The 15177-nt window shown below is 28.8% G+C and overlaps 2 protein-coding genes across 2 annotated transcripts; both read left to right on the top strand.

Moving 5' to 3' along the window:
• Nucleotides 1–2550: 2550 nt before the first annotated feature.
• LOC101207665 (probable serine/threonine-protein kinase WNK5) lies at nucleotides 2551–7923 on the top strand. The gene is made up of 7 exons (XM_004142686.3): nucleotides 2551–3248; nucleotides 4475–4740; nucleotides 4831–5054; nucleotides 5212–5369; nucleotides 5964–6252; nucleotides 6347–6757; nucleotides 7306–7923. Exons 1-7 carry the CDS (start codon nucleotides 3192–3194, stop codon nucleotides 7695–7697), a joined length of 1797 nt encoding a protein of 598 aa, XP_004142734.2. The 5' UTR covers nucleotides 2551–3191; the 3' UTR covers nucleotides 7698–7923.
• A 1768-nt stretch (nucleotides 7924–9691) lies between these two features.
• Nucleotides 9692–12941, top strand: LOC101207912. The gene is made up of 3 exons (XM_011655417.2): nucleotides 9692–10222; nucleotides 11158–11524; nucleotides 12131–12941. The coding sequence occupies exons 1-3, from the start codon at nucleotides 9696–9698 to the stop codon at nucleotides 12371–12373; spliced, it is 1137 nt and encodes a 378-aa protein (XP_011653719.1). The 5' UTR covers nucleotides 9692–9695; the 3' UTR covers nucleotides 12374–12941.
• Nucleotides 12942–15177: the final 2236 nt, after the last annotated feature.

Raw genomic sequence — 15177 nt, 5'->3', positions numbered from 1 at the left:
AGGTTGGTTAATTTAATTCACTTCATCCTTTGCTTATAGTTTATGCATGATTCGTTTTCATATAAAAAAATAGACATATAAAGACAATTTGAATGTGTTTTTCGTACTTGAGTTGTATAAACCATCAGAGATTGGGTTCATTCATTGTATCCAAAGTTTATATAACAAGACTGTATCATGTACATAGTCTTTATCATGTACAAGTAGTACATTGTATTAAATGAAAATGTGAATCAAAATGTCGTAACATAAGAGATGTAAAAACATCTTGTACTTGAGTTGTTGAAAAAGTTAGTTAATTGGATTGGCTTCATTTAGCATTTAGGTTTATATGCATGATTCAAACATAATCAAAATGGTTTAACTTAAGAGCTGTTGTATGTTAAATCAGGCATTGCTTAATTTTCATATTAGTATATAATACCACAAGGTATGTGATCTGAAGTATGTGGTTTCAATACTTTTACCCTAAAAGATTCTATATAAATCTCACTTATCTCACTCTAAAAACTTTGTAGGTGTTCGATGATTTTAAATAATTTTTGTATCTCAATTTATTAAGGTCACCAATACAGTATAGATTTTTCTATACAATAAAACTGACTGTCGATCTATAGGCTAATTTACACGTTACAGTATCCAATCAATTTGACAACATTTTTCCTATAAATTACAAAATTAAAAACCTAAAAAGAGAGCTTATTGATTGTTTCTTTATTAGGATCGAAAGAAGAGAAGAACTTGTACAGAAGAAATTGGTGAGCTATAAGCATCTGATTCTTAGTATTAAATTATATATGTAACATTACGTAATACCTTTAATTAAAAAAAAATATATAATTATTGAGAAATAAACGAATTGTTATATGTTAAAATTGTTGAATATTTTAATTAAGATGCCACAACTTGTTGATTGACACGTAAAGTCAACTATATGGTTATAAAATTTGCGATGAAAGTGACAATAAACCAATGGTGTCAAACAAATCAAAATCCAAACCCATGCTCTTTTAAAGTCAGCTTAAATATTAAAATTATTGGGGCAATTGAAAATTTAGCATAATTGTGATTGAATAATTTTTAAAAAAATAGTGGCAATACAAAATGATTCAAGATATAAAATTAGTGGAATCATAACTCCTAGCCAACCAACGTTCAGATAATTAATTATCGTTCGTTTGTGTATGGACATGTGTATACATATACGCGTTAGCTTCTAATACTTTTAGTTGAAATGTATATACTTATTGTGCTTACTTAAACTATATGTTGTATGATTGATTTTTCATAAACCTATAAAAGATACATAAATTTTAGTTATTGAAATACATACAAACACATTTAATTGACGAACTTAAATGATAGATAATGTGTTGTGGTGACTATTTATAATATAAATGAAAAGAAATATTTCCAAGGTATGTGGTGCAATCCCTAAGTTGGTTACATGTGGAATCACTCATTCTATATTATTATTAGTATTGAAATAAAAAAAATTGAAAAGGTGGTCAAATTTTTTTAGAAAAAGATATTTAAAAGTTAATATTTAGCAATATAGATTTAAAAATGAAGAGAAAAAAAAGAGGTCAAATTGGCCTTCTTCACTCTTTGGCCCTTTAAAAAAGTCAGCTTAAATCTTATGAATATTACTCTCTTTGTTTATTCATAATTTAATTTTTAATTAATCGGCTAAGCTCAATCTTTAATTTATATTGAGATGCCATTGAAGCACCTGCTGCCTGCCTTCTTCAAGTGCTTTTTTTCTTTTTTAAATTCTCAACCACAGTTTTAAACTCTCTACTTTTTCCATAATAATTACTCACTTTCCTTCAACAACAATTTGATTTTTTAATTTTAATTCTTAAAATTTAAGTTTATAAATATCCTTTATCCTCATTTCATTTTAAAATTTTTTACTTTATCATCTACTTTTTAATCTTAAGAATCAATTCATATATTTATTTTTAACAAAAACATACTCTTTTTTTAGCTTTTAAAATTTAGCTAAGAATTCAACTCTTAAATCATCGTGAGAAATTAAAATATAAATTTAATTTTTAAAATCTAAAAAAATGGGAGGGTTATCAAATGAGATCTAAGTTACGTTACATAACGACTCAATTACAATTGGTTTGTTTTCTTTCTATCTATCTCCATGTATTTAATTTTCTAATTTTATTTTAATCATCACTAAATTTCAAATTGAAAGAATCACAATGGACTTTGGGTGTTAATATTTGGTATCTTAATATGGGTTCATTTCATTCTTTGCCTATAGCTAATTAAAAGTTTAAAATTTTAGGGTTTGTATTAAAATATATTTAAACCTCTAATTTACCAAAAGTTAGAAGCCGAAAAATAGCCAAGCCAAGCCAAGCCTGCCGATTAAAATATCAACCCCGTCACCGTCAACTAACACCAGCGAGGCATAGACTCCGTCAAAAACAGAGACGTCATCCGTTCCGTTAAAAAATTAACGCCTCTTTCCTCTTTCCTCTCTTCCTCTTCTACTTCTTCTACTTCTTCTTCTTCATCGTTTTTCTTCCATAATTCAACAGGTTTCCAAAACAAACTTTCATTTCCCAAATTATTCTCTTTCAAAAACCCCACAAAACAAAGAAATAAAAACTTTCCTTTTTTCTTTTTTCTTGAAAGAGAATTCTCAGAAACCCACAAATGAATATAGCAAAGAGAAGCCAGAGATTCTTCAAATTCAGATTATTTTCTCTAATTTCTTCTTCAATTTCAAATTATTTGATCTAATTATTTCAAAACCTTTGATTTTTTTTTCTTTTTCTAAAGAATTAAGCTTTTGATCATTTGGTTTGTGTGTGTTTGTGATTTTGGGGTTTTTATTTATATTTTTATTGAATTTGAATTTAGAGTTACAAATGGTTTCAAAATATTACCACAAATTTTCACGTGGGGTAGTAGAAATGAGTTGGATTAAGCTAATTTGTGTTGATTGCTCAAACCTTTTTTGGTTCTTATTTGGATTTTTCTCTAATGAAAACTATCAAGGGAAGCCTCGGATCATCTAGCATAAATTAAACCATATTTATTATTCCAAAATCTATTTTCTTTTTTTTCCCCCTTTTTCTTTTCTTTTTGATCTCTCTCTCTTTATACATAATAATATTGTGTTTTTATTTTGATTCAAAGTTTTGTGAAATTAAAAGAGAAATTAAAGAATGGCACAATCGAATATTGGGTATGCTGAAACAGATCCTTCTGGTCGCTATGGACGGGTAAGTTCTTATTTATTTTTTAAATTTAAGGTTCTATAATCTTTTATGTTCTATAATCAATCTATATATTTCCAGTAAAATATTTATACAATAAATATTCCAAGTTTAGGGTAGGTTTCAATAATGCTTCCAGACTATGAAAAGCAAGGTTAAAATTTTAATTAAAAATATGTCATTAAAGAGTTGTTTTTTGGCCTTCAAATTTAGTTAGAAAATTGACAAATGATCAAATGGTGTGTAAAAATATGAAGGAATACATTACATTATTTACAACATCATTAATGCAAATTGATGCAGAAGCTAAGGTGTAAAAACTAATTACATAAATGCTTTTAACTATATTTGAAATAAAATAGGACGAGAATGGATTGTTTTTTTTAAGTTATCATTTATCACAATTTAGCTCATACTTTGAAGTCGTCGTTTCTATTTTTGGTCTTAATATTTTCTTTTATTATATATATTTCTTTTTGTACAGATTAAGGGTTTGTAAGATTTTCTGTTTTTTCCTTTCTAAAATGATATATAATAGGAAAGTTCCAAGTTGAAATTTTGTTTTAATGAGGAGGGTTTGAATCAATACCTACCATTTTCTTGCACGTATTATTAATTACTTTTAAAAGGGAATAAATTCTTGAATTCCATCTTATCTATTAATATTGTTTTTGTATTTATTTCAAAAAGTTATTTTTTATGATTTATATATATATTTGAAAACATTCTTGTATAAATTATGCACACCAAGTTATAAAAATGGTAAATCATGATTTTAAACTTCTATATGATAATAAAAATGTAATAAATGATATATTGAAAACTTTGTTCTGTATTGAATTATGCTTGGTATTGGACGAACAATTAATTTTTCCTTTAAATTGAAGAAAAGATTATTTCAAAAACATCTATTTGGATCTATTCAACTATATTCAAACCAACAACTATCATTCTTACCAACTCAATTTGTTAATATTCAACCAATATCTAAAGGAGAAGAGTGAACTTTAAGCATTTTGTTCATTTTGTTTTAACTCTTTTTTCAATAATACAATGTAATATTCAAAGGCGGACATATTCAAACCTTTTGTAGACCTCTCGTCGATATCGTATTCTATAACTAATTAACGAATAAATTGTAATCTTGAAATCTTGGCTAGAGGTGAGCTACAAGAATTATTTATGAAATATGATATAGTTGTTGGATGCTTCATATATTAATTATTGTGCAGTTTAGAGAAATTCTAGGCAAAGGAGCCACGAAAACAGTATATAAAGGCTTCGATGAGGTTCTTGGAATTGAAGTGGCTTGGAACCAAGTCCATCTCAAAGATGTCTTCCATTCCCCTGAAGAACTACAACGCTTATACTCAGAAGTTCATCTCCTCAAGAACCTCAACCACGACTCGATCATCCGATTCTACACTTATTGGATCGATACTCATCGCCGAACGTTCAACTTCATCACAGAAATGTTCACATCTGGCACCCTTAGAGAGTACTAACTAATTCTCAACCATATATCCTTCATGTTTTTGTTAATTTTCGTTTTTGTGTTGAATTGAGGGATGATCATCAATGCTATTAGGTATCGACAAAAGTATCGAAACATCGACATCGAAGCAATCAAGAACTGGGCTCGTCAAATCCTACATGGTCTTGTTTATCTTCATGGTCATGATCCACCCATAATCCATAGAGACCTAAAGTGTGATAATGTATTCATCAATGGCCATCTTGGGCAAGTTAAGATTGGTGACCTTGGACTTGCAGCAATCCTTCATGATTCTCAACATGCTCATAGTGTCATAGGTAAACTTCTAAATTCGATATTGAGATGACAAGGCCTCTTCATATTTCTACAATGGTACAATATATTGTTGTATGTTTAGAATGGTTGCATGTTCAACGATTCAAAATAATGTCAAAACGTTTGATTAAGAATGGTTATGTTGAAATTTTTTTGTAGGTACACCAGAGTTCATGGCACCAGAACTTTATGACGAGGAATATAATGAACTTGTGGATGTTTATTCGTTTGGGATGTGTATGATTGAGATGCTTACTTTGGAGTATCCTTATAGCGAATGCTTTAATCCTGCTCAGATATACAAAAAAGTCACTTCAGTAAGTCAATATTATTACTATATTATTATATCTAAACCAAAAAATATTAAATTATAATAAGTTTGATCCATTTTCAAGTGTCGATTTGGAAACAAAGTAGTTTGAAACTTTCGAGAAAATTGTATCCATAATTTTTTTAAACAAAGTTCAAATGAAATATGATAGTACTTTTTGGAAACTCAAGTTTTATATCCATTTAGTTACACCACATCATAGAGTAAAATACAACTAAAATCATATAATTGTATACTTATGTTGATATTTGACTCTCACCTTTCTTAATTGCTATCTTATTCAGTAAGTCAAACAAGCTTGTTTGCTCGCACTCTCGTTATTATGTCTGTGGAGTTTTTTTCCTCAAATTTTAACATGTTTTTTCTCCATTGCCGTCTTCTTGACAAATAGCAAGAATTGAAAGCAAGAAATGAGTATATGTGCACGTGTATACAAATTTCATTATTTCACTTTATAGTTACATAAGAAAAATGACCAAAAAAAAATATTTTCTAAAAAATATGGATCAAAATTTATTTTAGTTGAAAAACAAACTGATAATTTACCATAAGATGTTGGACTTAATAAAGAAATTGGCAGGGAAAATTGCCAAATGCATTCTATGAGATCAAAGACTTGGAGGCCCAAAGATTTGTAAGAAAATGTTTGGAGAATGTTTCAAAGAGGGTGTCTGCTAGAGAGCTCTTGCTTGATCCATTTCTAGCACCTTCCAACGCTAACAATGCCTCTCACAATGAAGAGTTGTTGTCTTCATCTTTATCTCCAGAGAAATCAATAATGGCAAGAAGAACAGATTTAGCCATTTCAGGATCAATCAATCCCAAGGATGATTCAATTTTCCTTAAAGTGCAGATCAAAGTGAAGAACGGTAAATACGAGTTCTGATCTTGTTCAACTTTGAGTACATTACATTAACAATAATTTGGAGAAACTGATTATTATACACGGATATATATATATAGGTAAATCTAAGAACGTATATTTTGCATTCGACATCTTAAACGACACTACAATCGACGTTGCGACCGAGATGGTTAAAGAGTTGGAAATTATCAGTGATTGGGATCCATTGGAGATAGCTGTGATGATAGAGAAGGAGATATCCTCATTGATTCCAGATTGGGAGGAATGGAAGTTACCAAAAATCCAACATCAAGATAGCTTCAACTATGAACAAGATCACGATGGCGACAACGATAACGACAATGACGATGACGACGAAAACTATGCAACACCACATCCTTTCTATTATTGCGGCTCTTCTCATGGCTCCTCCTCAGATTCTCTTCATGCTTTCTACTCTTCCCGTGAGAACCCCAATCATTATTTTGGAGGGATGAAGGACACTTCTAATACTACTGAGTGGTTTCGAGGTACACCCTTTTCATTCTTGTATCATCGTGGGATATATTTGTCCAAGCGGTTAATCATTTGGTTTTTTACTTTTACTTTTACTAAATTAAGCCTATAAATACCTTCTCATAATTCTTTGCTGCCAAAATTTTAATATTTTAAAAAAACTAAAGTAAGTTTTGAAAATTTTAAAATATATATATAGTTTTTTAAAAACATATTTTTATTTTTAAATTTTGACTAAGAATTAACAATATTACTTTATCATAAAATAAGAGACGATAGATTTCATTTTAAAAGAAAGAACAAATTGGATTACCAAAAATAACTAATCTTAGTTGTTATTTACTTTTTTGGATAAAATTCTATGTTCGATTTTATAAATTTTAGTAGGGTTATGTTCTCTTCCATCCTTCCAAATTAAAACATTTAGAAGAAGTACCTTTAAAGGGTAGGAAGCCCATATTTTAAGCATCAAGTGTTTTTCACTGCATGAAAAAAAGAACAAATATTACATTGTTCTAAACACTCGTAAATGTAATTCTCTTGAGGTTGGTTTTAAATGCAGAGGATGATACAAGTTCTTGTTGCTCTCTCAATTCCTTCAATTACTCTGATTTAAGTTTTTACTCAAACAATGAAGATGAGTATGAATATGACTCAAATATCAAAGGAAGAGAGCCTCAATATGTCTCAACAACCAAACAACCTACAAGATTTTGCCCAACCATGAAGATAGACTCACACCATTTGAGGCACAAGGACAATAAAATTATCCCCAATCGAGAAGTATTCGAGAGTCGATCTCGATCAAATAACTCGCCTAGACTTACAAGGGTGAAATCGATGGTGAACCTTCGTAGTGAGACGTTGCACCGGTACTTAGTAGAGATGTTGTTGAAGAAGCGCTTGTTCAATACTGTGGGTGCAATGGAGAATATTGGATACCAAAAGCCATAGCAAAATTGATATTATTATCGAATGTGTTCAAGTTTCATGAATTATTTCAGTGGGATTTGAGGATTTGTGTATATAAATAAATGAAAAGGAAACTGAATTGTGTTTTGGGGCTTGTAGTAATTATGTTTTACATTTGTAAAACGTGTGAAACATAAAGCCATGGATATATATATATATGATTGAATAGTATTGCCCTTTCAATGCATTTTTATGTGTAAAAGGAAAAGGTTATCTTAAGAGTATATAATTGAGTGTTCCAAGCTTTATAAGTGCATTAATTAATTAATGGCTAGAAATACTTGTAAAGAGATTGTATACTTTTGAAGAGTTAATCACCATGGGAATGATAATTTAGTATTAAATTAAATGTTTAAGGGATCGAATTGGATTTTATCAAGTGTATGTACAATTGTTCTAAAATTAGAGCTATTGAAAAATTACATTCTAGCCGACCTCGAGATTTAGGATTCAGAATATAGATGACAATTCGGTTTTCTTACATCTTTTGTTACCGAACAACGTCATCTTTAGACTTTATTAAGCAATTTCTTACCATTAAACGCTATATATATTCTCACAAATCAACACGAATTTTTTTAACATACTTTGTCTTCACTCACAATATGCATATTTTCAAAAAGTTACTGACATATAATTGGTTCAAGCAAAACAAGCTTAAATTAAAGTTTTACAATTTAACCTAGGTAGTAAATTTCAATTTTTTTTAAAGCCTTAATAGCCATACTTTCATATTCTCAAGATCTATCTCATTCAAATGTAATCTCAACTAAATTCATATATTTTGACATATTTTATAAATGTGAAAGAAAATTTTGTTGTCTAACAAGTACTTAATTATGCATTCTGAAAAACAAAGCTGAATCATGCAACATATGTGCAAGGAAATGATCAAACTTCACCATTTGGCTGACCATATATTTGTTTTGAGTACGAATGTTATTTTATGACTTATTAAAACTTTAAACATACATGTTAAAGCCACTTTTTGTGACATTTTCTCAAATAAAACTCCACTTTTGCAACTTTTTGAAGAAGCAAAACTAAAATAAAGCATTGTAAAAGCGACACATTAACAACAAGGTTTGAATTACTTTCATTTTTAGAAAAAAAAGGTAAAGTGAAATGTGAATTTCCAAAATCAAAAGAATTTGAACCAAATATCCAACTCTACTTTTGCTGAATCTTAATAGGATTGCTATCCAAAACAGCTCATAAGAGAATATATTCCCCTCAAATTTCTTATATATCCTAAATATATATGTAGTTTTAAAACCAATATTTAGTTCCCTCAAACCATATACTACATTAATAATAATTAAATCAGTACCCTTAATAAAACTAATATGCTAAATATATTGAATGGAGTTAATTACGAATAGTTCTGACTCTTAGATAATCTTGGAACATTTAATAGGCCAAGGTCTTATCATTCTCCTACACTAACAAACTTAATCCATCTTTTTTTTTTTTTTTTGAGTTCAACAAAGATACAACTTTAGGACTTCAATATTGATTATATACACATTAAGTCAGTTGAAGAAATATTGAATAATTTTGACTATAGATTCTTTTTTTTAATATGTATTATGTGGTAGTGGAAAATTTGAATTTCTAATATTCTAATTTAATTAACATGTTGGATAATTGATGAAAAAACAATAAGATTTTAAGCTTATTTTAAAATTGTTATGAAACATAAATATAATGTTTGAAAATTTGGATAGGAAAGATATAGATTTAAAAAGTTTATAGGTAAAATAGATTAGTTATGGAAAAGAAATGAAAGTTGAAGAGTGAAAATAAAAAAGAATTAAAAAAGAAAAAGAAAAAGATAAATATGAAGGGAACAGACACAAAACGTGGGTAGGACGCCATAAATGCCCCAATTGGGCCTTTCAAAACCAATTTTCTATTTATTTATCTATTTTGTGTGTATATATATATATATATAAGTAATCAAACTAATTAACTCAAAAAATGCCGCCACCCTCTACCCTCGCCATTAGAAAAATGTCTCTCTTACGCACACAATCCCATTTAACAATCCCAGCTCCCCCGCCCTCCCCAATCCCAACCGGCACCGGATCCCGTTCCGCCGCCAACGAAACCTTCAAAACCTTCCTCGACAACTCCACTCACCTCCCCCAGCTCTCTTTGCCCGAATCCCGCTTCTTCTCCGCCCACAATCCTGCTCCCGCCGTCCTCGATTTCCAATCCTTAGTTTCTTCCGGTTGCGCTGACGTGGTCGCGCGGATGCTTCGCTCCGTTCATGAATTCGGGGCCTTTCGGATCGTTAATCATGGGATATCCGGGGAGGAGGTTTTGTCGGTGGTCAATCAAGCTAAATCTGTATCTGTATTGGAAGATAGTAATAAGGGAGTTGATGATCGGAGCTGGGACGGGGACGACGGAAATCGCGAGGCGATTTTGCAGGTGCGACGGCTGAATGATAGCGAGGTGTCGGGAAATACAGTTGTAGAGGCCGAAACGAACCGGGAAATCAGGTAAATTTCCGATACCATCCGATGACTTTGATTGTTTCCGATATCATTGAAAATGGACTGGGCTTAGCTGTAAACTGGCCCAAGTAAGGCCCACTATTTACGGAAATGTTTTTTAAAAGATTTTCTTTATTATTACATAATATATATTATCCTTTTTTTAAGAAATACAAACTCTGTATTTATATAGTTTGTTACACATAGATATAATATTTTCAAAATATATAGTCGTACAATTTTTAGTTGTTTCATGTCAATCTAAAAAATATTTTTATTGTGTATGCCACAATTTTACTTTGCCACCTAAATATTCATTATAGTCGTTTTGCTTGAGGGGTTCTTTTAAATTTTATTATTTATGTTATTTGTTTTTTTTTTTTTTTTAGAATTGGTATAAATAAAGTAATTAGATTACCAGAAAGAAAAGAAGAAAACTAGAAACTTCAACTTTTTTCCTTAATATTAATTTGTCAAAACAAACTAAAATATATATTTAGTATATTTTACCTAGTGTACAATAATGTAATTGATTTCTTTTCTTAAACTTTAGAAAACTAATTTTGAAAAAACTTTAAGCAAGTTTAGGAAACTCTTGTTTTCTTGTTTTTTCTTTTTTTTTTCTTTTTTTTTTTCTTTTGGCTAATTACAAATCTACCATAAGTAATGGTGTTAGTTGCCTTACACCCTGAAGCTTATAAGATTGTTAAATTAATTAAGGTCTATAAAGTTATACAGTTGTAAAAATTGAACCATAAAATGTTGTTACAATTTCTACACTTGTTTAAGTTGGGTTTAAAATTTTGGGAGTATAATAAATTCTTAATTAGGATTTTAAAAAAAGGTTGGATTTTGACTCGAATTCTTTCTATTCCTAAGAACTATTTAACTATATTTTGATCGGATTTTTTGTTTTGATTCGGTTGGATTTGCATTTGCAGCCAAAAGATGGAGAAAATAAGAAGAAAACTAGAAGGCATTGGGGAGAAATTAAGTGAGATATTATGTGGATTCATGGGAGAGAATGTGGAGAAATTAGGAGACAAAAAAGAGACCATGTTTAGCATTTACAGATACAATAATAATAATAATCGTCCAAATGATATATTTGAAAGGGAAAATGATCATAATACAAAAATTTCAAAAAGTGAGAGAGAAGGTGATGAGAGTGTGATGATGAAGCTTGAAATTCCAGGAGAACATTGCCAATTTTATGTGAGTTATTCTTGTCATCAACAAAAACAATATACACGTTGCTTTGATGCTGCTGCTGATACCATTGTTGTCACCATTGGCAAACAATTCCAGGTATGTTGTTCATTCATACCTCCTCCATTCCTGACTATTTTGTTTATTAACTCCACTTAATCATATTATCTTTTGTTTTAAATTATTTATATTATTTTGTTTGATTACCACTTTTTTATTTTCTTAATCTATATTTATTTAAAGTGTTTAGCTCAACCCAATTTTTCAAACTATATATAAAATAACAGTTTTAAAAAAAGAGGAAAATTGTTTTAGTGACAAATAAATATTTGGTTGAAGTACAAAAACCATTCTTTTTAAATTTCCAAATTTTGGATTGGCTTTTAAAAACATTAATAGAAAGTTTAACAAAATAATTAATTTAAAGATATGTGTATAGATTTAATCTTTAAAAATAATGAAAAAAATCAAGTTGCCACCATATGGGGCCAAAATTTTCATCAAATCTAATAGAGCCCTAGATTCAATTTGTTAGGGTTTTCGTTTCTTTTTTGGATTTTTTTTCCTAATTTTTTTTAGTTACATAAATAGATTATAATTTTTACATTATCCACTTATGTATTCCTAGAAAACAAATGATGTTAGTAAAATAATGTGATTAGTAATATTGAATTAATTAATAAAATTGTGATATGGTTTTGATAGGAAATGAGCATGGGAAAATTGAAAAGTGCAAGAAGTGAGATGATATTTGTACCAGATTTGCTTGGAACACAAACCTCTTTCTCCATTGACCTCAAATTTTCAAACCCTAATTTATTATTAAATAATAATAATAATAATTCCCATTCTAAAGTCATTTCCATTTCTGATCAAATCTTCTTTGCCTTTCTTCTTCTTTCCCTTCACTTTCTTTACACTTGCATTTCTTCATTCTTCAAACCCTAAATATACAAATATTCAAAAACCCTTCCCTTTTTGTTCTCTCTCTTCCCCATCTTTGTGATTCATATATATATAAACCTAATTCTATACAAATTTTTTGGATATATATATATTGATTGATTGGTTGTTGGTTTTGTATAGAAATTTGTGGTGTGGCATTTAGGTTTGAAAGAGATTGAAGGGTTTTTATTTGAAAATATATATTCTACACATTATTTGTGTTTGTTGAATATATATACACACATTGTAATACAAGTGTGTGTGAAACGTTTGGGAATGGAAATTTATATTTTAGTGTGTGAGAGAAGAAAGTTTCGAGTGTATAAATGTCGAAATTTCTTTGTAAATTTGACTCTTTTTTTTTTTAATATTATTATATATAAAGCTACGTTGTTGTGTATTGATGACAGTGATTTGTTCTTGTTTGGTTTGTTCTTTATCTATGGAGATGCAAAGATGGTGTTTCGAAGAAATTTAGTTCATGGGAAGTGAACTTGAATTTGTATTTGTATTGAGGCGATCTGGACAGTAGCAATTAATCTGTGAATATTAGGTTTTTGTGGTCTTAAAATAATATTTGATGCTTTTGCCTTGAACATATTTAATTAAATTCAAAACTAAATATATGATATATAATTTATTTATAGGGTAGAAATTATGGTTGGTTTACGTTGAAAATTAAAATTATCATCAAATTATTAAAAGAATATTTTTCGTCTAGAATACAAAATTGAAACTACTGGGTTAGAAAATCCCCAAGAATTAATTCTGTAAGAAAGTCAATTAAAAATTGTTACTAAATCAAAAGAAGACTTTAAGTGCTTTAAAAAGTATTTATAGTGAAAAGAAAACTAAGTATGTTTGTCATAAGGGGGCATGAATGTATTAAATTTTTGTTGATGGTGGAGATTAATTTTGACATATTTGACATTGGTATACGAGATGAAGCGACATTGCCATCATGTTGTTAAAAGAAATCATAAAATATAAGTATCAAAATACTCGAAAAAATAATTTAATTTGTTTACAAAGTATAGAAGGTTAATTTATCTATTTAAATAATATTTTAAAATATCTTCTTATCATAGCTTTTTCAAATATATATATATATATATATATATATATATATATATATATATATATATATATATATATATATATATATATATATATATCTTCCTATTCTTAGGTGTCAATATTTTAAATCTTGTCTTAGAAGGAAAGAAAAAGATAAAAAATAATAATAATAAATAAAAAGATGGATCCAAGAAGGTAATCTGACCCACTTCAACCAGTGTGTTTGGGCTCCAAAGCCCACTTTGATATGAGGAAAGAACCATTGTAATCAACCAAAATGGTCAAATTAGCCATAAAATTGCACACAAATTAGAAAATAAATATAACGGCAACAATCTTTACATTTTTTTTTTTTTGAAAAGGAAATAACAATTTTTACTAGTCATATAGTAAGTTGTTTTAAAATATCAATTTCGTCCTTCAGTTTTCCCTCCTCTAGTTGTCAGATGATGACTTCTATCACTAATATCTATTATAGTAGCATTACCTTGATATCATTGATATATAGTAGCCTATTAAAAATATTACTTATAGATGTTATCAATTATATCATTCTGTTGCTATCACCAAGAAAATCTATTAGTTATGAAAAATATCAATTGATAACCTAGTTAAACCTCATCAATTAAATTTTGGTATGTTTACCAAGGAGATATCATTTATAAAAAATATATTTCTATTGGTATTGATTATAGTTGCTATCACCGATATTTTTCTAATGCAATCATTGATAGATAATATTAGTGATATCATTTTATGTTGATAGCAATATAGAAAAATTAGTTATAGTAGCTATTAGGAATATCAAATGATAGCAACATTGTTGATAGAAAATATAAGTGATGACAACTAATATATACCACATTTCTCAAACAGAAAGCTACCACACATAGCAGTTTCGAATATAATATCTCTTCAAGTGAAAGTTACTCTACCCTTTAATGGCTATCAGTGGTAAAAGCTATCACTAATAGTCGTTGTTAATTATATTATATCAACCGATAACATATTTCTCAAATTAAAAGCTATCATTGATAGCATCTATCAGTGATAGCAACGTATAACAACTATTAATTGCTATCAATGACATCTTTCAATTTAAGAAAATCGAGTAAAATTACTCGTAATGGTGACAAGTTATCATTGATAGTAGCTATCAATGATAACAACCGATAACAACTATTAGTGATATTAACTAATTGTAGCTATTAATGATAGTTTTCAACATAAAAAAAAATTAAGAAGAAGGGTGTGAAATAATAATTTCTCAAATTGAAAGCTACCAGTGACAATTGTTTTCACTCATAGATGCTATCGGTGATAGATTTCAATTTGAGAAATTCGACAAGAAACACCTAAAAATGGTGGTTGGACGCGGGTATTTTAGTCTAACTATTTTCTATGATATATATGCAATTATTTTATCCATATGTTATACATGTTTTTTTTTTCTTGCCATTTAGGCAACTAACTCAGTTAAATATGTGAAACTAGGGGTGTAAGAATAACCCTGATAACTTAACTATCCAACTCATAATATATGAGTTGGGTTGGGTTGATTTAAAATATGAGTTGTGTTGGATTGAAAAATTTAAAAGTTTTCGAGTTGGGTTGGGTATCGGGTTCAAGCTGAAATTCAGATCAACCTAATCTAACTCGAATTAATATATATATTATTTTTTTAATTATGACTAATTAGGTTAAGAAGTAAAGACTAAAGAGGCCGCCAC

The sequence above is a fragment of the Cucumis sativus genome, chromosome 4, assembly GCF_000004075.3.
Source record: "Cucumis sativus cultivar 9930 chromosome 4, Cucumber_9930_V3, whole genome shotgun sequence".
NCBI lineage: Eukaryota > Viridiplantae > Streptophyta > Magnoliopsida > Cucurbitales > Cucurbitaceae > Cucumis > Cucumis sativus.
This window is presented reverse-complemented; position numbering and strand designations above follow the sequence as displayed.

Excerpts from the sequence above, each read along its gene's own strand:
- LOC101207665 (XM_004142686.3), top strand. The coding sequence starts at position 3,192 with ATGGCACAATCGAATATTGGGTATGCTGAAACAGATCCTTCTGGTCGC. Across the intron at positions 4,741-4,830 it reads ACATCTGGCACCCTTAGAGA|GTATCGACAAAAGTATCGAA; the intron begins GTACTAACTAAT and ends CAATGCTATTAG. Across the intron at positions 5,055-5,211 it reads ACATGCTCATAGTGTCATAG|GTACACCAGAGTTCATGGCA; the intron begins GTAAACTTCTAA and ends ATTTTTTTGTAG.
- LOC101207912 (XM_011655417.2), top strand. The coding sequence starts at position 9,696 with ATGCCGCCACCCTCTACCCTCGCCATTAGAAAAATGTCTCTCTTACGC. Across the intron at positions 10,223-11,157 it reads GAAACGAACCGGGAAATCAG|CCAAAAGATGGAGAAAATAA; the intron begins GTAAATTTCCGA and ends TTGCATTTGCAG. Across the intron at positions 11,525-12,130 it reads CCATTGGCAAACAATTCCAG|GAAATGAGCATGGGAAAATT; the intron begins GTATGTTGTTCA and ends TGGTTTTGATAG.